The sequence below is a fragment of the Ochotona princeps genome, chromosome 26 (genome assembly GCF_030435755.1).
Source record: "Ochotona princeps isolate mOchPri1 chromosome 26, mOchPri1.hap1, whole genome shotgun sequence".
Lineage (NCBI taxonomy): Eukaryota > Metazoa > Chordata > Mammalia > Lagomorpha > Ochotonidae > Ochotona > Ochotona princeps.
Window position 1 is genome coordinate 31,313,653 of NC_080857.1, and position 22,737 is coordinate 31,336,389.

A 22,737-nucleotide genomic window follows, 5' to 3' on the forward strand; every position below is an offset into this window, starting at 1 on the left:
CTTTCTCTCTGTATCTCCTTATCTCTATAAATCTTCCTTTGCAACAAAAATAAATCAATCTTAAAAGAAAATGTTTCGGACTAATCTACCCTCTTCTCTTTACACTTGAGTGAAGCTGAGGTTCAGGGAGGCCCAAGTTCATAGTTCCACTTCTCAATACGCTACACGAACTCACGCAAGGCAGCAAGAAATGGAAGGTCAACCCAGTATATAAACACCCACTCCTGAAATTGGGAGTTGCTTTACAACTCATATTTGTGTTGTTTTTAGCCTGTTCATGTGACAATCAAAAGCTTTAAAAGCGTGCTTGATTTTCAGAAATGATGAAATATTCAGCTATTTCTTTTGACAGTGAATGTTAACTCACTGGTAGTTGAATCATTTTCTCCTATTTAACTAGAACTTGTGCCAGCTAACCAATCTCTCTACGCTCCCTCAACCGTATTGAACATTGCCTATCTTGAATGCTCTCATCACAAAGAAATGATACCTGTATTAGTTAAACAAGATACTACATATCCTGATCTGATCATTACCCATGCATACCTGTAAGAAACATTTATATTTGCCACATAAAGATGTGTACTTATTATGTATTGGTAACAAAAAATCTATTTCAGTCTCTCTCCTTTCTTTCCTTACGTATCTCAGAAGACAATCCTAGGTTCATTTACAGAGAACAAACTTTTGTTTTTATTGGAAAGTCAGGTCTACAGAGAGGAGGAGACAGAGAGGAAGATCTTCTGTCCTTTGATTCACTCCCCAAGTAGCCACAGTGGCCAGAGCTGAGCCAATCCAAAGCCAGGAGCCAGGAGCCAGGAGCCTCTTCTGGGTTTCCCATGCAGGTACAGAGTCCTAAGGCTATGGGCCATCCTTGACTGCTTTCCCAGACAGCAAGCAGGGAGCTGGATGGGAAGTGGGGCGGCTGGGATTAGAACTGGCACCCATATGGAATCCTGGCTTATGCAAGGCAAAGACTTTAGCCACTAGGCTACTGTGCCAGGCCCAAGCATAAACTTTTGCAATCTATTTCTTTTCCTTCTAAACACAGCTGAAACATTAAAAACTAGAATCCTATATGTAATCTGTGTTCTATTTCTAGTTCCATGCATAATCATGGCGGTCACCAACCCTGTCCATATCGGTTTAAACATATGATCAAAGGAGCATTAGAGCTTTTCATTAAAAACTGAATCAGGTTAATTCTATTTATCTCCCAAAACATAGGTATTAAAATGTATTTCCTTATTTTATTTTTTTTAATTTAAAATTTTACTTTTGATGTTTTCATAGTTGACAAGGATGCACCCCCATGAAGACCACTAATTAGGGTTCAGAGGGTTGAGGCATGGGGGAAGGTGGGTTTGACAAATGTTTTCAATTTTCCTTTTCTTCCCTTTTCTCCTGTATCTGGGAGGTTGGAGGTAGGGAAAGAGTTGGCGGGAGAGGCAAGAGGAGCCACTCCCAGCTGCCAAGCTACATCAGCACCTACGGATTGGGAATATTCACTTGATGTTATCTTAAAAACCCTCATGTGGAGGGGAATGTTCCAAGAGTGCTACTTGAGTGGTTTTGATAGTTCTGAGACGCTGCTGGTTTCATTGCTGCAAGGTTGAAAAAAAACCCTTCCAAGGTCCACGGGCTAATACCCTAGTGCATCCACTCAACCAGACACTTGCTGCCAACGCTTGGCCGGGAGAGTTGTCCAACCTGTTCTGCCCTCCATCTTTTGACACGTCATTCAATGTCCTCTGCAGGCCCAAAATGGGCTGGCAGTCATGTTCCCCTTCTGTACCTGGGCATGCCATCCACTGCATAGGCATCAGCAACTCACGAAGCCCAGAACAGATACATGCAATCCAAACGCAGACATCCTATGATTTTCAGAGGTCCGGTTGGGGTGTCCCCCAAGAAACCTCATCTAGGGTGACCCCAGACCTGACTCTTACACATGCCAGCCAGTGCAGGGTCTGGTTCAGTTGTCACCCGCATCAGCCTATATACACACTGTTGATTACAGTTGCCTGGTCAGTCCTATCCCTAGCTCCATGCTCTATGCAAACTGACAGATGTTATGGTCCAGCCAAACACAGCCCACAACAAACCCAGCTCTTATGTACACCAGCAGGAACTGTAGCTTAGTTGTGGCGAATCCCAATAATTCCCACCAGTTTCATACCCAGGCCCAGTTCTTGCACATGCCAGTATTTACAGCAGACTGGTCCAGTCTGTTTCACATCCCATCCAATCACATGAACCGGTTCACATGTATACCGACAGCCGTGGCTCAACAGCAGGAGCTGTTTCTCAGCAGAGGGGTTGTGACAGTTTCCCCTGCCAGTCCCACTCCCAGCCCCAGATCTTTCATTTTCCAGGGAGTACTGTGGTCCAGTCTGATATGATTTGCACCCAGTCCTGGCACTTGCCAGCAGATGCTGAAGCAGAGCCCGACCAGCTAACATGTACTGTGGTTCTTTTATGTGTCAGCACATGCAGTGGCCTGTCTTAGCCTGAACCTCTTCCATACCCAGCTCACATGCAGGCTGATGGTTGTTGCAAGACTGCCCAGACTGTTCTGCCTCCAGTACCAGTTCTCACGCTCCCGAGGGGGAACAGGGGCCCAGCAGGGTAGCCCCTGCCGTACCACCACCGGGTTTGCTCCAAGCCTGGTGTTTTTTGTGTGTGCCAATGGGTGCTTTCTGGCATGGCCCATTTCACTTCAGCACTCACTGGTGGGTGCTGCAGCCTTGCTCCACTTGACCCAGCTGTAGCTCATGCTGCAACCTAGCCCAGCCTGGCCAGTTCCCCGTTCTAATGTCAACTGGCAGGTGTTATGTCCCAACCTGGCCTGACCTGTCCCCATCTTAGGGCTCCCGGTCACCAGTGGGTACGTTGGCCTAAGACCAGTTCACAGCTGTGGATCTCATGTGCAGTGGGGTGACTGCTTGGCTCAACCTTGACTTGGCCTGCTTCCACCAGTTGGTACTGAGGCCTTGACTAACCTGCCCATGCCTCTTTTGGTTCTCACCAATGGGTACTACAGCCCACCCCTAACTAGCCCACCCCCGAACTTGGCTCTAATATGGGTCAGTGGGTACTATGACCTTGTCGAGCCCACCCCACATCCACACTTTCTCTTGTGAGCACCAGGCCACACTTATGCTGAGAGATACTGCAGTCTTGCTCAGCTTGATCTGCCCTCATTTTTGGCCCTTGCACTCGTCAGTGGGGTCTGCAGCCCAGCAGGAGCATCCCCTTAGCTCCTGACCAGGCCCACTCCCAGATACAAATGTTGCATGTGTCAATGGTTGCTGAACCTAGACTGGCATAGCCTACCCCATCAGATGCTGCAGCCTGGCCTAGCCTAGCCCACCTTGAGTCCCAACTCTCACTAATGGGTGCTGTAGCCTGGTCTTGCCTAGGCAGCCCCTATTCTTGGCTTTCATGCAAACCAATGGTGTGGCAGCCTATCCCTGCATGTCCTGCACCTTGTCCTTGCCCAGTCTGCCCCTGAGCCAGCCCACACACCTGCCAACGAGTGGAACAGCCTTGCCTGGCCTGACCCACACCCAGTCCTGATTCTTGTATTCACCAGAGGGAGTACAAGTTCCCCCATCATGCCCATGCCCAGACCCAGATCTGGGAGTATGTACCCAATCCCAGATCCAGATCTGCAAGTGGGTGCTAAACCCCTACCCTGCATAGTTTGCCCTCTAGGTGTGGTCTTCTTGTATGCTGGTGAATGTTACCGCCCAGCCCGCTCCACATCCAATTCTTGAGTGCTCCTGCAGGTGCCGCAGCCTGGGCCAGTCCGGCAACACCAGTTTCCCTGAGTGTTGGTGAGTTCCATGGTCATGCCTGAGTTCAGCTAGTCACCACCCCAGCTCTCGAGCAAACCAGCTGGTGTGGCAGTCAAAAAGGATGAGCCCACAAATACTACACAGAATCTGCCTCCAGACCCAGGTTAATGTCATGGCCTAGCCTAATGTGGCCTACCCCTGTCCTGACACTCGCTGGTGGATACATCAGTGGTTGATGCTAATTAGCCTTCTCAAGCCTCCCACATGGGTGGGTGCATTGTTCAGACCCAAACAGGTCCTCTGGTTTCCCTGTAAGCCATCCAGTTTCAGCTCCCTGGCTTACCTGCAAGTGCAGAGGCCAGATCCATGGAAGACCCCCAGAAGTCATTTCTCAATTGTAACATACTCCCCCCTCCCACACATTCCCTTACCCCCTTCCCTGAGCAACCCATAGTCCCCACGAACATGCATGGGTTTCCAAGCCCGGTTTCCTGGTGGGGTGGGGTGGCAGCTGGAGCATGCCCACCTGCACATGCGTGGGTCCTCCTTTCTTGTTTTAAAATACATCAAAACAGGCCCGGAGGTGTGGCCTAGCGGCTAAAGTCCTCTCCTTGAATGCCCCGGGATCCCATATGGGCGCCGGTTCTAATCCCAGCAGCTCCACTTCCCATCCAGCTCCCTGCTTGTGGCCTGGGAAAGCAGTTGAGGACGGCCCAATGCCTTGGGACCCTGCACCCGTGTGGGAGACATGGAGGAGGTTCCTGGTTCCCAGCTTCGGATCGGCGCAGCACCGGCCGTTGCGGCTCACTTGGGGAGTGAAATCATCGGACGGAAGATCTTCCTCTCTGTCTCTCCTCCTCTCTGTATATCTGACTTTGTAATAAAATAAATAAATCTTTTTAAAAAATACATCGAAACATTCTCAATACTACAGCAACCCAACCAGAAGAACTACTTTAGGGGAAGATCTGGAGGGAGATACAATCATAACCTTTTTGAAATTCTTATTCTGCTACATTCTACTGTCTTTTAGTAGCTTTAAGTTTAGTTTGGAAAGAAAAATCCAGATACTCTATTTTGATGTTATTGCCTAGTTGAGACTCAACAAACTTGCAAAGCTCATTTCATTCATTCATTGTCACAAACATTGTCTAAATAAATACCAGTTTGGACCATGCCTGTGCCTGCATTCGACTGTTGTCCTCACGTGGACACAATGGAGGCCAGCCTTACAGAACAGCTTTGGAAAACACTGAGGAGAGATGAAGGGGAGGACATGAAAGCAGCAGATGAACAGGAAGAAGAGACAACCTTGGGAGAGGAAGGAAGCAACATTTCCAGGAAGGAACATTTCCGAGGCCCTGGGACCAGGAGGGGCCACCCTGCCTGCCCTGGAATGCATGCCAGTCCCAGACCCATGCTTCGCTTTCCAACCGGGTCCTTCTGTGGGACAAGTGAGGCTTCCGTGGTGGCTCCCATCCAGCCTGTCTCAACAGTGATGTTCCACCACGTGGTCCGCCTGCTTTCCCTACCTCCAGTTCCTTCCGAACCTTCAATCTCATTTGTGTGGAATCTCTGAGCAATACGAGGCTTTTCTGGGAAAATCACTCGCTGTTGGATTTAGCCAGGCTGCTGACAGCCCAAACTGAGCAAATGATGGGGGTGGGGTCAGATGGCAGGGGGTCAGGGATGCAGAGACCAAAGTCACAGAGACCAAAGCAGGAAGGAACCACAGAGGCTAGAGGAGGGAATGGGGAATGTCCCTGAGACTCAGGACAGAAGTTGACCTTGTGGGCAGAAAAGGGGTGAACCCAGAAATAGGGAAGCCATGGGAAAAAACAAAGGCACCATGATAAACAGGAAGAAGTAGACTATTTTTGCAATTTTTCTGGAGATTTAATATTACCCCCCCCAAATCAAAACAAATAAACAGTTTATTTAAGTCAAAAGGGAGGGCCTGAAGAGTGAAATCTTATGTTGATTTTTAAAAAAAGATTTAGTTATTTATTTGAATGGCAGAGTAACAGCAAGAAGGAAGCACACACACGCACACACACACACACACACACACACACACACACACTCTCATACACCTCTTTCGGCTGCCGCTTCACTCCCCAAATGGCTGCCATGGCCAGAGCTGAGCTTCTTTCAGGTCTCCCACGTGGCTGCAGGGGCTCCAGGACCTGAGCCATCTTCTGCTGCTTTCCAAGGCCTCAAGCAGGGAGCTGGATAAGAAGTAGCACAGCTGGGACTTGAACTTGCCACCATATGGGATTCCAGCACCACAGACAGAAGTCTAGCCTACTGCACCATGGTGCTGGTCCCTCAACTTTGACGTTTTCAGCAACGGGGGAGAGAAGGTGTAAGTGGAGAGTCGGAGGTGACTGAACATCTGATACAGACTGTCCAGGATGCCTGGGCCATGTGTCGGGGTGTCTGGTTGGAGTTCCTGCTCATGTGCACACCGCCAAGCAGCAGATGATGACCCAGTTAGCTGAGTCCCTGCCACCACAGCAGGGACCTGAATTGAGGTTCAACCTGGTCCAGTTCTGGCCACTGCAGACATGAGTAAATCAACAACCCATTGCTTCTGCATTTCAAGTAAAATGAAGACAAATACATTATAAAACTGCTACACATCATTTTGTAGCCCAGAAAGCATAAAGGCATTTCATGGGGCCCCGGTTCTAATCCTGGTGGCCCCACTTCCCATCCAGCTCCCTGCTTGTAGCCTGGGAAAGCAGTCAAGGATGGCCCCATAGCCTTAGGACCCTGCACCCGCTTGGGAGACACAGAAGAGTCTCCTGGCTCCTGGCTTCGGATCAGCTCAGCTCTGGCCATTGCAGTCACTTGGGGAGTGAATCATCGGAGGGTAAGATCTTCCTCTCTGTCTTTCCTCCTGTGTATCTGACTTTGCAATAAAAATAAAATAAATCTTCAAAAAAAAAAAAAAAAGCATTTCATGAACGAGCCGGAACCCCAAGACATCCAGCTAAACTGTACCTGAATTCCTAATCTAGAGAAAGTGGACGATAACAAATAGTTGTTGTTTTCAGTCTACAGTCAGTAAAGGCAGGCCCCGTAGGCCTGGTGTGGCTCTGCTTCTGCACGTAGATTTCCTGAGAACACCCACTCATGGACGTGTTTGCTGCAGCTGCATGCACACAGCTCAGGGCTGAGCTGGGGTCCTACAAGCCTGCAGTATTTCCTACACACCCGCATCAGAAAGGCTCCCCTCCTTCATGGCCACTCAGCTTAGGTATAATCTGTTACTCAGCAATCTATAAATGAGACTCCGCTTCCAGTTTATCCTCACCATCCCGCCAAGAGGCCATTACCTAAGGCCATTACCTAGGTGCTTGTTTTTTTTTTTTTTTTTAAAGATTTTATTATTATTGGAAAGCCGGATATACAGAGAGGAGGAGAGACAGGAAGATCTTCCATCCGATGTTTCCCTCCCCAAGTGAGCGCAACGGCTGGTGTTGCGCCGATCCGAAGCCTGGAACCAGGAACCTCTTCCGGGTCTCTCACGTGGGTGCAGGGTCCCAAAGTTTTGGGCCATCCTCGACTGCTTTCCCAGGCCACAAGCCTGGGAAGTGGAGCTGCCGGGATTAGATCCAGCGCCCACATGGGATCCTGGGGCGTTCAAGGCGAGGACTTTAGCCGCTAAGCTACGCCGCCGGGCCTGACACATTAACTTGTGAAATTCACTCTAACATAGTCTTTAAACAACTTATGACATTAATTAAGGAGAGACGGGCACAATCTATGATGAACAACTGCTATTTTCAGTGAAGTCGATTTTAAAGGTATTTTGAATACCACACGAAGATGGACTACAGATTCATCCATACGAACTTTTAATATTTTAAACTCTTACGGCTTCATTGCTAAAATACCTGCAATATCTGTGGTGGGTGCTGTGGCACAGCACATGAAGCTCCTTCTTGCGACTGCTGCATTTCATACAGAAGTGCCTGGTTCAGGTCCTGTCTACTGCAGCCCAGCTTCCTGCTAACGTGCCTGGGAGGGAGCAGGTGGTGCCACCCCGTGGAACACCAGGATGGCTCCTGGCTGTGGCCTGCTGCTCCAGCTGCCGCACACTTGGGGAGTGAGGCAGCAAAAGCGTCTAGACATGTTGACATTTTCAAAAATACTGTAGCATTTCAATTTTGCGCCCCCAAAATTGTACACGTTCATATTAAAATCGAATACTGGAAGCAGAAACTGCTACATATCAACAATCATCTACACATAATTTTTTTAAATTTATTTTATTGTATTATTGTTGTTGACAATGGTTACATGGTTAATTACGGTTAAAAAAAAAGGTTCGGGGATATAGGGAAGTGGGTAATGTTGTTATGCCCATATTGTTTCCATCATGTATCTGAGGTAAAGGGGGATATTGAGGGAGAAGCCCCACCCGGTTTCCCGCCCACCCCAAGTCCCGGATGTGGGGCATGCTCTGAGATATTTGCTCAAGTGGTGTTAATAGTTCTCCAGTTATGAATCGCTGCCAATTTCGCTCGATGAGGTCGTCCACTGATTGATATGGTCCATCATAGAGTCTTCGTTCGTCCCATATTTTGCTGCCAACAATATACAGCTGAGATGAATGATTGACCTGTTCTGTCTTCTGTCTTTTCTTGGTTAGAGTTCTGAGTCCAGCAGTTCGATTGGGGAGATCTCCAAAGAAAGTTTGAGGTATTCCCAGACCAGATTCTTGTATGTACTAGCAAGCACAGGGCCCGGCACAGTCCATCACCACGATCAGCTGGTGGTTTCAATTGCTGGGTTGGTTCTGTTTTCGGTCCCGAGTTGCACTGGAACCAATGGGTGCTGCAGTCCAGTCTGGTTCTGCCCAGCACATACTCGGCCCTCACATAAACCAGTGGGAGCTGCAGCCTAGTTGGGGCGACCCACAATAACCCCCACCAGGCCCGCCCCCTACCCTGGTTTGCCAGTAACACATAATTTTTTTTTCTTTTTCTTTTTTTTTAAAATTTTTTAATTTATTTTATTGTATTGTTGTTGACAATCTTTACATAGTTAATTACAATTAAAGGAAAAAGAAGAAAAAAAAGAGAAAAAAAGGTTCAGGGGTATAGGGAAGTGGGTAATGCTATTATGTCCATATTGTTTCCATCATGTATCTGAGGTAAAGGGGGATATTGAGGGAGAAGCCCCACTCGGTTTCCCGCCCACCCCAAGTCCCGGATGTGGGGCATGCTCTGAGATATGTGCTCGAGTGGTGTTAATAGTTCTCCAGTTATGAATCGCTGCCAGTTTCCACTGATTGATATGGTCCATCATAAAGTCTCCGTTTGCCCCATATTTCGCTGCCAACATATAGCTGAGATGAATGATTGTCCTGCTCTGTCTTCTGTCTTTTCTTGGTTAGAGTTCTGAGTCCAGCAGTTCGATTGGGGAGATCTCCAAAGATACTTTGAGGTATTCCCAGACTAGTTTCTTGTATGTTCTAGCAAGCACAGGGCCTGGCACAGTCCATCACCCCGATCAGCTGGTGGTTTCAATTGCTGGGTTGGTTCTGTTTTCAGTCCCGAGTTGCACTGGAACCAATGGGTGTTGCAGTCCAGTCTGGTTCGGCCCTCACATCAACCAGTGGGAGCTGCAGCCTAGTCGGGGCGACCCACAATAACCCCCACCAGGCCCGCCCCCTACCCTGGTTTGCCAGTAACACATAATTTTTTTAAAAAGAATTATTTATTTCCTATTGGGAAAGCAAATTTACAGAGAGAAGGAGATCATGATCTTCCTTCCACTGGTCGACTCCCCAAATGCCTGCAATGGTCAGAGCTGGGCAGGTCCAAAGCAGGAGCCAGGAGCCTGTTCCTGGTCTCCCACATGGGAGCAGGAGCCAAAGGACTTGAGCCATCTACCGCTGCTTTCCCAGACCACTACCAGGGAGCTGGATCGGATGTGCAGCTGAGTAGGCACCCCTATGGCATGCTGGCACTGCAAGCAAAGGATTAGCTTGCTACACCACCATGGCCGGCAGGCCCCAGAGTACAATCTTTGATTCACATTCATTTCAGATGTTGCCACATCGCGGATTTTATCCTGGCAGGCTTAACTCATCTGGGAAGCAGGGAGGGGGAGAGTAAATGTATCTAAGGAATGATAGGAGAACATCCCTGGGTTCTTTATCTTAGCACTAGAGCAGGGTCAGCCAAGGTTTTCTGTAAAGGTCCAAACAGCTGAACACTTCTTGTTTTATAGTACAAAACCATCTAGGCAAGGACAAGCACAAAATAAAGCTATGGACAGCAGAATGTAGACTTCAGGTAACTTTCCCATGTGGAGAGATCATTGGGGCCCTGTGTAAGGTTCAATTTGCCAATCCTCGCCTTGCGCGTGCTGAGATTCCATACGGGTGCTGGTTCGCGTCCTGGCTGCCCCACTTCCCATCCAGCTCCCTGCTTGTGGCCTGGGAAAGCTGAAGAAGATGGCCCAAAAATGAAATAAATCTTTTAAAAAAATAATAAAAAGAAAAAAATATTGGGGGCTCAGAGTGGTAGCCTAGTGGCTAAAATCCTTGCCTTGTATGTGACGGTTCTAATCCCAGTGGCCCACTTCCCCATCCTGCGTGGGAGATCTGGAAGAAGCTCCTGGCTCCTGCTTTCGAATTGGCTCAGCTCTGGCTATTGTGGCCACTTGGGGAGTGAATCATTGGACGAATGATCTTCCCTGTCTCTCCTGCTCTCTGTCTATCTGACTTCGCAATAAAAATAAACAAATCTTAAAAAAAAAAAACTTTTAAGGAAAAAAGAAAAAGGGCATCAGAAACCTTGTTAATAAAAGTAGAAGAGACAAATGTCTTTTATCATTAGACTGGGCACTGGAGCAATATTTAAGAACTACTCTCCCTCTTTAAATTTATATTCTTGGGGAAACAAACAAATGTCTCCAAATACATACAGGAGTGCTGTTTTACCATTCTGTTTTACAGATACCATTCTGTTTCAGATTTATTTATTTACTTGAGTTGCACAGAGCAAATCTTTTCATCTGGTTTTACTCCCCAGATCCCACGACGGCCAGAGCCGGGTCAGGCGGGAGCCAGGAAGTTCCTCTCTGGGGCTCTCACAGGCACCCAAACATTGGCATTACCTATCGCTGCTTTTCCGAAGCCACCAACAGGAGCTGTGTTCACAGCGGAGCAACCCAGGCACAAGCCAGCATGTACGGGGTGTGCTGGCATCGCGGATGGCATCTTCACCCACTAGGCCACCACGCTGGCCTTTCAAGTTTGCTTTTTTGTTAAAGATTTATTTATTTATTTATTTTTATTTTTATTGGAAAGTCAGATATACAGAGAGGAGAGGAGACAGAGAGGAAGATCTTCCGTCTGCTGGTTCACTCCCCAACTGGGCACAACGGCTGGAGCTGTGCCGATCCGAAGCCAGAAGCCAGAGGCCAGGAATTTTTTCCAGGTCTCCTACATGGGTGCAGGGTCCCAAGGCTTTGGACCATCTCGACTGCTTTTCCAGGCCACAAGCAGGGAGCTGGATGGAAGTGGGGCCACGGGCATTAGATCCGGCGCCCACATGGGATCCTGGAGCAAGCAAGGTGAGGACTTTAGCCACTAGGCTACCACGCCGGGTTCTCAAATTTTTGGAAAAGGGAATTTCCTAGAATCCCAACTCTGAAATTAAAATTGTTTTTCATAGCTTTATCCTTGTATTTAATGTAGATGTAGTCTGCAAATAAATGTCAATTGTAGCTTGCTTCCAGGGTTCTATCTGGTTAGCAATATATTACAGGCCATTTGAACTTTGTAACAATTCAAACTCCAAAGTTTTAAAAATTCTGTTGAGACACACAATCATTTTGAAGTAACTACATTAAGGATGGTCAAAACTCTCGAAAATAGTTGAAAATAGATGTCAATAACCTCAGTATCAATAACCATCAATAAAGCTTACTCCCCTTTGCACAAACTGGTGAATGGACTTTTCAAATTAGTTTTCTCTCGCAATGTATACTTCCTGTAGTACAGCTGAATATAAGACAGATACACATTTAAATACGTTTTTAAAAACTTGCCAAGTTTTCTCTGTCAAATTTAAACACAGAACAAAAACAAATTTAAACACAAAACTTAACTTCTCAAGGATGAGTTTATAGACGAGAGAGCCAACAGCAGCACACAGATCGAATGTTCTGAGAAAAGGCAGTCAGGCTAACACTGAAATCAAGACTCAGAAATACTGCAGAGCAAATGAAATAAAGAAGAAAGGAAGTCAGTCCTGCAGGCCGTCAGCCCCACACAGGAACACATTTCATCTCAGGAGCAGAAAGGCCACAGCCTTCATGGTCCACGTAGAAGCTACGAGATGCAGGCACTTCTCAGAACCCCAAATCCGAAAGAAATTCCCTAAGGAAGATTGTGTTGTCTTGGGCAAATGAACTTTGGGAGCCCGAACTGCAGCTTTTCTGGTTAAAATGGTTTCCAGATTTTTGCTGCCCTTCCTTCCTAAGGTTACAGCATTCCTTTGTTACACTTTTTCAATAACAAAGAATCCAGAACACCTCCCAGCCCCCACCCGAAGCAACTAGCTACCAACACTCAGAAACATTCCTCACCCAAGAATGCTCTAATAAGCCAAATCAAACTACTGTTACCAGGAAAAGAAAAAAAAAAAAAAAAAAAAACTGCTTCCAGTTTAAAATGTTACTCTGGTGGTGGTCTAATTTTTACATGTATATCAACATTCCACTTTTGCAGAAAAGCTAAACTAAAAGACTTGTGCCCGAGTGGAAAAGAGTTCTAATTTTGCACAGCTCTAGTCGTGTACAACCCTGGGACTGTGTTGAGTCCGTAATGACAGCTTGAGCGGCTCCTTCCCATGGCTGTATCCACTGAGTCGCAAACCCCACGCCATCTGCCAGGCGTCTGACCTTTAGCCAAGCCTGCCTTCACACTCACCTTAGCGCTTCCCCCGGGAACCCATTGATTCTCCAACTCTCAGGACGATCCCGCCTTCTCCTGTAGAGCCCCGACTGCGAAAGCTCTTTAAGTTGGAAGGCGGTCATGCCTCTCTCCACACACACACCAACTCCCGGTCCTTGAGCGCACGTCTGCGGGGCAGTGTGGCTGCCGCGGGCTCCCGGGGAGGGACCGGCACACCTGACTCGCAGTTAGAGCCCTCCACGCGGGGCAGGGCAGGACAGGCTGCCGGAGCACAGCTTCCTGTTTCTGGCAGGCACACACCCTCCTCAGCAAGGCATGACTTGTCTTATCTCTGGGCCTTGCACTTTGGGGGGGTGGGGGTGGGGGAACCTGCCACTGAGAAGGCGGCTAACTCACGCGCTTACTAATAAGCAAAGCTGAAGTATTAGGAATTGTCACAAGGATTCCTTGAAAAATATTGACAGTATGGTTCTGAATCAGAATTGAGCTAAAAAGCTCCAATGAAATCATGACTAAAGAAGGGTCCTATCCTGTTTTATTTGCCAAGAAATCCATTAACGTTACACGGGCGGCTGTCAGTTTAAAGTGCCTTGTCATCGTCAAGTTCTTTGGGACATTTTCCTTAAAAAAAAAAAAAGAAAGAAAGAAAGAAAGAAAAAGAAAACCTAATGGGAAGTAGTCCGATTCTTTCCTCTCATCACTGTACCACAAATCCTTTGTGGAAGGGAAGGGGTGTCTGGTCCACCGCCCTCTCTCCTTAAGTGTAACTTAGTAAAGGAAGATGCTTCTTGTGTCAACATCCATGAAATGACTCTCTGTAACTGTGTATTTGGGACAGACCCCTGCCATTCAAGCTGCACAGGTCTGTAGTTACCTGTGTGTTTATCTTAGATGTCACACCGGGAAGGAAGTGCAGAAAGTGGCAATGGCGTGGCAGACAGGGCCAGTCCCTGGTCCGTCAGCCCCAAACGCCCGCGCAGCGGCAGGCACCGGTCTGTCCTCGGTGCAATGCACATAGCCCTATCACAACACAGGCTCGATCCTGGCAGTCTGGGCTGTCAGCTCGATTCCTGGCACTAATAAGAACTTGTGCTTCAACCATTGGTCCTTTTCCTCTTGCCCTCCTGACTTCCAGAACCCCCCCAACAGCAGCAGCACAACTAGGTCTGACACTTTCTTACACTAAGTTACCATACTCCCTTCTCTGAGAGTACCTGTACTGAAATGAGAAACCCGAAGATAATCCACAGGAAAGGGGCAGCTCTGGCTTGCTCATTCCCTCAAGACACAGTACCATCTTCTCAGGGCCACCATCTGACCCGACTTCTGTGGCCCAAAGGAGAAACAGATTGCTTTATAATGGCTATCAAAATAAACATGTCTGAAGAGGCAGGGAAAACGGTAGGATAGTGTGTTGGATTTAAGAAGTCATGAAAACATTGTCTATTTTTTCCAGTGAAGTCACTGCCTGTAATGCCAGTAGCCCGTAGCAGAGTTTATGTTTGAGTCCTGGCTGTTCTACTTCCAAGCCAGCTCCCTGCTAATGTACCCGGGAAAGCAGTAGCAGCAGGTGACCTAAGGTTTAGGCCTGGTCCAGGCATCATCTGCTGTCTTCAGAAGCATTAGCAGAGAGCTGGATTGGAAAAGCAGCAGGTGGAACTCAAACTGGACACTAGATGATCTTGCGTCTCTATTGTGTCTCAAGCGGCAGCTTAACACACTATGCCACGATGCCTGTTAAACCCTACTTTTAAAAATCAAATGACAGATGCTTATTTCCTTTGTTCTCTGGAAAGAGACACACAACACTGTTACCACTCCCAGCCTCTGACGGACTGGGAACACAGCAGTAGAAAATTTCCCCTGGTTGATCATTTCATATCTCCTGAACACTGTATGTATTTTAAAAAGACAGAGTGTAGAAGGTTTCAAAGTCTTTTACACAAGACCTTAGGATTCCCCGACAATGTGGAAACTTTAGGGTTTACTGTAACAGAAACATGTAGAATGGGGACTTCTAGAATATCAATTCTTTAATTTTTGGCCAAATTAGGTGAAAAAAAAAGGGGGGTGGGGGAGAAACAACCACATTTTTTTCCCCACTCTAAGGCATGTTGATGTCTGAAGAGTAAAATATAGTTGTATATTCTCTGCACACACAGAACCCAACATGAAGTCTGACCTATTTCTGTGGGAAAATGTAATGAGTAGTTTCATGTATAAAAAAAAAAAAGCCTTAACAAATGGATGCAGTGTGCTGATGAAGACAAACAGCACGCTGACTACCAAAGGTTAACCAGACAGGAAACGGCTACCGTGTGGGCGGAGTCCCACATCTCATGACTCCACGGCGAAAAGGATGTGAAGAGAGGAAGAGAAAACAGTCCCCAAGCCCTGCAACAAGCAAGCTCAAACAATTCTTAGCCCTTGCCTTGTGAGATGTCCAGGTTGGTATGTAGCAATGGCAGCACAAAAGGGCTTAGGTTCATACGACACTGACATCACTCTTTTGGCGGGGGGATAACCAGGTTCTGGGTCTCTGGGGGAAGGCTCTTTCAATCCCTTCATTGGTGAAGACAGAGAGAGTACAGCATGCTGTCCCTGCAACCCTAGGTATACTAAGAGGTGACATCTTTAGAATGAGAACTAGGGGAAATAAGCAGGCACCAACAGGCATCCGCACATTTTACGCAAGGAGAACACAAATGTCATAAAATACATAATGGAGCAGCTCCCCCGCACACACCAGTGTCCCCCGAAACCAGCTCCAGGGGCAAGGACACACCCAGTGCACACCGCAGAAACTGACAGCCCCAGGGGAGGCTTCTGGTCCAGCCTTCATTTCTTCCAACACGCTCTCCCAACAGAAATGGTGTTAGCAATTAATTCTGGCTGAATCTTGACACTGGGCCTATTCAAACTGAGTACCTTTCAAATAATTAAAAATATATTTATATTTTTTATTGGGAAGGTTGATTATGGAGAGAAGGAGAGACAAAGATCTTCCACCTGCTGGTTCACTCCCCAAGTGGTCACAACGGCTGGAGCTAAGCCAACCCAAAGCCAGGAGCCAGAGGTTTCTTCTGGATCTTCCAAATGGATATAGGGTCCCGAGGCTTTGGACCATCCTTGACTGTTTTCCAGGCCACAAACAGGGAGCTGGACGGAAAGTGGAACAGCTGGGATTTGAACCGGTGCCCAAATGGGATCCCAGCGCTTGCATGGGGGGGGAGGGGGCGATTAGCCAATTGAGCCATTGCACAGGGTCCCAAACTACTTCCTTAACATGCTTTTGACAATGCTGAGGAAAGCCTGGATATCTGACCTTACCTTGAGTTTCTAAGGAGAATTTGCATTTAAGCATTCTTAAACATCTATGAACTTAGCAAGTAAGTAGAATCCCTGCTCCGATTGTCCCCAAAGGCAGTAGCCTTACACAGGTACACCGGGAGACTACCTCCTTGACACATTCAGTGATGAGGAGCTTAAGATTTCCTAACACCCCTAGGGGTTCCAGCATCTGTGCACCTGCTCAAAGCCTTCCCTCCACTCCCAGTCCTTTTCCTCAACCTGCCGCGTTTTCTTCCGATCTGAACTCTCCCGGGTGGCATCAACAGCAGTCTGTTCTGAGTGTCATGGGCACAGCTGCCACTGACCTCTGCTCCAGGTTTATGCTGCACACTGGAATGCACAGAGCCCTCTGGCTCCTTGTCTAACTGCTCACTCAGTACGTGGGCCTCCTGTAAAAATGCGGAGAGCTAGCCTGTGAGTGAGCCCACGAGACACAGCTCTGCACCCCTCCACTCACACCGACCTCCTCTTCTGAAGATCTCCAGGGCCCCAGCACAGGATTCCAAAATTTCATGTTCATTTCTTATGCACTTACTTTGAGCCCTGCACGGAACCACATACTGCTTCAGAAAAGCCCCTTTTGCTTGCTCTTCTCTCGGCATCCTGACACATCTTTCTGCCACCGGTCTTGCTGTCTCCTTCAGGGTGTAAGCAGATCACTAACTGCCCCTGTCTGTAATCCATACACAGCGGGGGGAACAAACTTTGCCATCTGGCGCCAGCTGAACCAGCTCCCCACGCCCACGCACAGGACACCCGCAGTTCCTAAGACAAAGTGTCCTTCCTCCGCCTGCCTCTGCAACACACAGCCTAAAGGCTCTGGGAGGGCCTCTGGCAGAACCAGCCCCTGGCCATGCTGCCACTAACAATCAGCATGATTATCTTTTCCACAAAGTCTTCTAGAACTGCCAGCACCCCAAATTCTCTCTCTCTCTCTCTCTCTCTCTCTCTCTCTCTCTCTCCAGGCCTTCCCATGTGCTCTCGAAGGTCCCCTGACACCCTAGCTCTGACCCATCTCTGCCCTTGGGTACCAGCTTGTGAAAGGGTAGCAATTCAAGGATATCTAACCTATCAGTGTCCGAGGGGAGGGACACAGTTGACATTCCCATGTGTTAGATAAACAAATTCTCCTTATGTAAGCAACTGATTTTTGACAGCCTAGACTTTTGAAAATGGTTTTGTACAACATGCACACATCCGTTCCACAGTTGGGGAAAATTAATTTTCTTGGTGAGATTATTGAGTTTGTAATAACCCTGAAGATTGCATATTGGTAGAGCCGAACAGTACCTTTCACAAGGATTAAAAGCTTTCCATTTGGGAGAAGAAGAGCCTACATCTTTATTCAACTTTGCCATAGTCGGTTTTACAGCATCCTGTAGCCTTGTAGCAAGTAACCCTTCAGGTACAGGAAAAGAAACAAGCCCTCTCTGGAACATGCTTCCTGGTATGATATATAATAACAGAGGAATGTCAGGTTTTGCAACTCGCTTTAATCTTGATAAGAACAAATTCTTTTGTAGTTTAAGTTTTATCTTATGAATAATTATTTACAGGAAAAAAACCAAACTTTGAAAAAGCAAGAACATCCTTCTGGCCACGCTGTCGTCTTCAACGGGGCCTCCCTGGGCTGTGAATGTGAAGGAAGAATCTGGAATTACACAGCTGTTGTGTAACAGTCTGATCAAGGTACCACTTAAATTCAAGCTCAAATAAACCAGAATTGGAAAATGGGCAAGATTAAGTTTCTGCACACTGTATCGGAGTGTCTACTTTAAGTCCTAGCCTGGTTTCTTCCTATTTTTTTTTTTTTTAAGATTTATCTGTTTTTATTGGGAAGGCAGATTTACAGAGAGAGGAGAGACAGAAAGATCTTCTGTCCTATGCACCCCAAGTGGATTCAATGGCCAGAGTTGCGTCAATCTGAAGCCAGGAGCCAGGAGTTTCTTCTGGGTCTCCCCCGCAGGTGCAGGGTCCTAAGGCTTTGGACCATCCTCCACTGCTTTTCCTGGCCACAAGCAGGGAGCTGGAAGGGAAGTGGAGCATCCAGGACACAAGCCATTGCCCATAGGGGATCCTGGCAGATGCAAGGTGAGGATTTATCCACTAGGCTATGGTGCCGGGCCCCTGGGCCTCCTTCTGATCCAGCTCCTGCTAATACTCCAGTTTCTGGGTCCCTGTGACCCACGGGGAAGACTAAGACTGAATCCCTGGTTCCTACTTCAACCTGGAACAGTCCCCACTACTGTGGCCATCTGGGAATTAAACCAGGAAATAGAAGGTTCATTTTCTCTCATGTCAGATGAAAAAAAAAAAAATCAACTAGGGCCAAGAATAGGAGGAAGTAGCATCAACCTTATGGAAACAAAACAAACAAAAACCACTGCTCAGAGTGGGGGAAAAAACAGCTAAGACAGTCGGCTCACAAGCAGCATAACTTTTCTACGCTTCTGTGATCTGCTTCCTTCATCAACCTTCCGGTAATGCTGACACATCCAAGTGGACAGGCTCAGCTCTTACCAAAGGCTACGCAAAACCGACGGCAATCCTGAATGAGAAATCTGTAGCAGTTTCCCTCCCAGCAGCCACCAGCGCCCAATGACACAATACGGAAAGTTGGCCTAGCACTGTCCAAAGAATTGAGAGTGAAATTTCAAGTAACACGTCCAATCCCATGTCTTTTAAGGGGCCCGGGGAGAGCCCACGGGAGGCTGATGAAAGGGTACCAAAGGGTACTGACAGTTCTAGTTTGGAACATTTGTCGGGGTTGCCTAGTAAATACATAGGAAGCTAAATTAAGTGATTTCAATACTTTCTCCCAAGATTCAGATTGTACACTTATTTTATACATACACACACACACACACACACACACACACTGGAAGATTTATTTATTTGAAGGTCTGCCTCACAGAGAGAGGGAGGGAGGGAATGATTTTCCCAAATATGCTTTACTTTTCAAGTGGTAAAAATATTTTACTTATTGATTTGTTTCTTTCTTTATCTAGAGAGGGAGAGATGGCGTGTCCTGCTGCTTTGCTACCCCGATGGCCACAGCGGCCAAGGCTGGGCTGAAGCCAGTAACCCAGAGCTTCATCCGGCTCGCACACACTTTTGGCAGGGGCCCAAATGCTTAGCCCATCTCTGCTGCATTTCCCAGGCCCTTAGCAGGGAGCTGGACAGGCAGTGGAGCAGCTGGGACTCGATCCAGTGCTCATGCGGATGTCACAGGCAACAGCGATGCCAGTCCCTCCACCCCAACTTTATTCTCATGAGTTGAAAAAGCATTCAGCAGTTGTAGACACTTTTTTTTTTCTTTTTAACATGTGTTCATTTGACTTGAAAGTCAGAGTTAGAAATTAAGGGAGACACAGAGGCAGATCTTCTATCCACGTACTGCCTGAATGGCCAGACCTGGGCCTGTCCAAAGCCGGGAGCCAGAACCTTCTTCTGGGCCTCTCACATGAGTGCAGGGGCCCCAGGCCTTAGGCTGTTCTCCGTTGCTTTCTCAAGGAACTAGACTGAAAGTGGAGCAGCTGGGACTCAAACTAGTGCCCATATGGGATGCTGGCACCACAGGTAGAGGTTTAGCCTGCCACTGTGCCAGGCCCTAGAGTACATTTTTTGATTGACACTCATTTCAGTTGTTAGCATAGCCATGATTTTATTCAACCTGCTATGCCACCATGCCAGCTCCTTGCCCTTACAGTTTTGACAACTCTGTGACTGAATATTCCTAGAGAGCATACATTTTAAAAACATATATTCTTTCGGGCCCGGCGGCGTAGCCTAGCAGCTAAAGTCCTCGCCTTGAACACCCCGGGATCCCATATGGGCGCCGGTTCTAATCCCCGGCAGCTCCACTTCCCATCCAGCTCTCTGCTTGTGGCCTGGGAAAGCAGTCAAGGACGGCCCAAAGCTTTGGGGACCCTGCACCCGTGTGGGAGACCTGGAGGAGGTTCCAGGTTCCTGGCTTCGGATCAGCACACCACCGGCCATTGCGCTCACTTGGGGAGTGAATCCTCGGAGGGTAAGCTCTTCCTCTGTCTCTCCTCTCTGTATATCTGACTTTGTAATAAAAATAAATAAATCTTAAAAAAACAAACAAAAAACATATATTCATTTATATGAGCTGATGTAGTAATATTGTATTGTCCACCGCTTACACAGTTGTTGGTATCCAGCCACTTGCAAGTAGTGACAAGTAACATTCAATGTGTATTTCTTTTTTCTTTTTTCTTTTTTTTAGATTTTTAAAATTTTTATTACAAAGTCAGATATAGAGAGGAGGAGAGACAGAGAGGAAGATCTTCCGTCCGATGTTTCACTCCCCAAGTGAGCCGCAACGGGCCGATGCGCCCCGATCCAAAGCCGGGAACCTGGAACCTCTTCCGGGTCTCCCACGTGGGTGCAGGGTCCCAATGCATTGGGCCGTCCTCGACTGCTTTCCCAGGCCACAAGCAGGGAGCTGGATGGGAAGTGGAGCTGCCGGGATTAGAACCGGCGCCCATATGGGATCCCGGGGCTTTCAAGGCAAGGACTTTAGCCGCTAGGCCACGCCGCCGGGCCCACAATGTGTATTTCTTATACGCAAGTCTTCGCGCTGATGACTTGACGCGCTGTTGATGAGCACCAGCCCAAAGGCAGCTGAGTGTCTTCTTCCTCTGTTCCTGCCTCCATAGTCACAGGCCTAGTAGCATTTGGGGAAGTGCTTGTTGAACAGCTGAAACACACACACACGTTGCAGTCCTGTTGCATTCAGGCCTGGGATTTCAGGTGGGAGCAGTGATGTTCAGGCAGACTTTTGTCATGATGTAGCACAGGGTAAAGCCCCCTCCTGCGACGGCAGCCCCCCATGTGGGCTGTTCAACTGCAGATCCATCCCGCGGCCCATGTGCCTGCGAGGCATCAGAACAGGGAGCCAGTGCTCGGAGCCCTGCATGCATGCGGTAGACCTGGCAGAAGCTCCTGGCTCCTGGATTTGGCCCCGCCCAGCCTTGGCACTTGCAGCCATCGGGGCACCGAATCAGAGGGTAACGTCTTTCTTTCTCTCTCGCTATAACCTTTTCAACTAACTAAACAAATATTTAACCAATAAATGAAGTCTAAATAAACAAATAGGGGGGGTGGATGGGTGATTGGATTTATAGTTTAAGATGCCACTCGATACACTCACACGTCATACTGGGTTCAAGTCCGGGCTCTGTTCCCAAGTCCAGCTTCCTGGCAGGGTGCACTGTTGGAGGCATTCTGGTGCCTGCCAGCCACATGTGAGGCCCAGGGGGAGGCTTTAGCCTGGCCCGATTCGAGCTGTTGTGGGCATCGAGGGATTGAACCAAACAATGGGTGACCTTCCATTGTCTTTCTGTTTGCCTTTTGCATAACTAAGAAAAAAAATCATTTTGTAAAAAATAGGTGAAGTGTTTTGTTTGTGTGCAAGAGGAAAATAGATAGTGTGATTCAGTCCTGTGGCAAACTGGTAATTCTGCCCTTCTGGGGACCAGGAAGAACAAATGTTCTGTTCCATGTCCTGGAATTCAAGAGGTGTGCCCGAAGCAGCACACACTTCCTGTGTCACCACCGTGCACGGTTCACTCCTGCGGTCAGCGCGTTAATCATCACCTCATCCCCACGTCCACCTGTGCGTCAAAATATTTACCAAGTTCTGCGTCTAAAATGCAACAACACTAAATCAAAAATCTTGCCTCTTTTCGTTTTTAAAACAAGACTTATTTCACAGCAAGAAAAAAAAGATTTTCTGGGCCCAGCCTGGTAGCCTAGTGGCTTAAGTCCTTGCCTTGTATGTGCTGGGATACCATATGTGCACTGGTTCTAATCCCGGCAGCTCCACTTCCCATCCAGCTCCCTGCTTATGGCCTGGGAAAGCAGTCCAGGATGGCCCAAAGCCTTGAGACCCTGCACCCGCGTGGGAGACCAGGAAGAGACTCCAGGCTCCTGGCTTCAGATCGGATCAGCTAGGACGTTGCAGTCACTTGGGAAGTGATTTAGTGGAGGGAAGATCTTCCTCTCTTTCTCACTTTGCAATAAAAATAAATCTTTTTTTTTTTTTTTTAAGATTTTATTATTATTGGAAAGCCGGATATACAGAGAGGAGGAGAGACAGAAAGGAAGATCTTCCATCTGATGTTTCACCCCCAAGTGAGCCGCAACGGGCCGGTATGCGCCAATCCGATGCTGGGAACCTGGAACCTCTTCCGGGTCTCCCACGCGGGTGCAGGGTCCCAAAGCTTTGGGCCGTCCTCGACTGCTTTCCCAGGCCACAAGCAGGGAGCTGGATGGGAAGTGGAGCTGCCAGGATTAGAACCGGTGCCCATATGGGATCCCGGGGCTTTCAAGGCGAGGACTTTAGCCGCTAGGCCACGCCGCCGGGCCCAATAAAAATAAATCTTTAAAACCATTGCAATTACTCTTAGAAATTAAACACAGTTTTTTAAAAAAAAATAGAAAAAAGAAAAAAAGATTTTCCACCCACTGGTTCACTCCCACTGTGCCAGGATGAAGCCAGGAGCTATCGTGGGTGGCAGGAACTATCTTCCGCTGCTTTTCCCAGCGATCTGAGCAGCAGGTGCAGCAGCAGGGATGTGAACTGGGTCCCTATGAGTTGCTGGCGTCACAAGCGCGGAC

At 47.9% G+C, this 22,737-nt stretch overlaps 1 protein-coding gene across 2 annotated transcripts in view; it reads right to left on the reverse strand.

The window, feature by feature from the left end:
* LIMS1 (LIM zinc finger domain containing 1) overlaps positions 1-22,737 on the reverse strand; it is a 134,695-nt gene that overhangs the window by 43,471 nt on the left and 68,487 nt on the right. Inside the window, exon 1 of one of the 2 annotated variants that reach the window (XM_058655124.1) lies at positions 12,757-12,929. The exons of the other annotated variant lie outside the window; for it this stretch is intronic. Within the exon in view, the coding sequence (XP_058511107.1) occupies positions 12,757-12,863 (107 nt within the window). The 5' untranslated portion in view covers positions 12,864-12,929. Of the gene's footprint in view, positions 1-12,756; positions 12,930-22,737 lie in introns of those variants that run through there. 2 annotated transcript variants of the gene reach the window in all.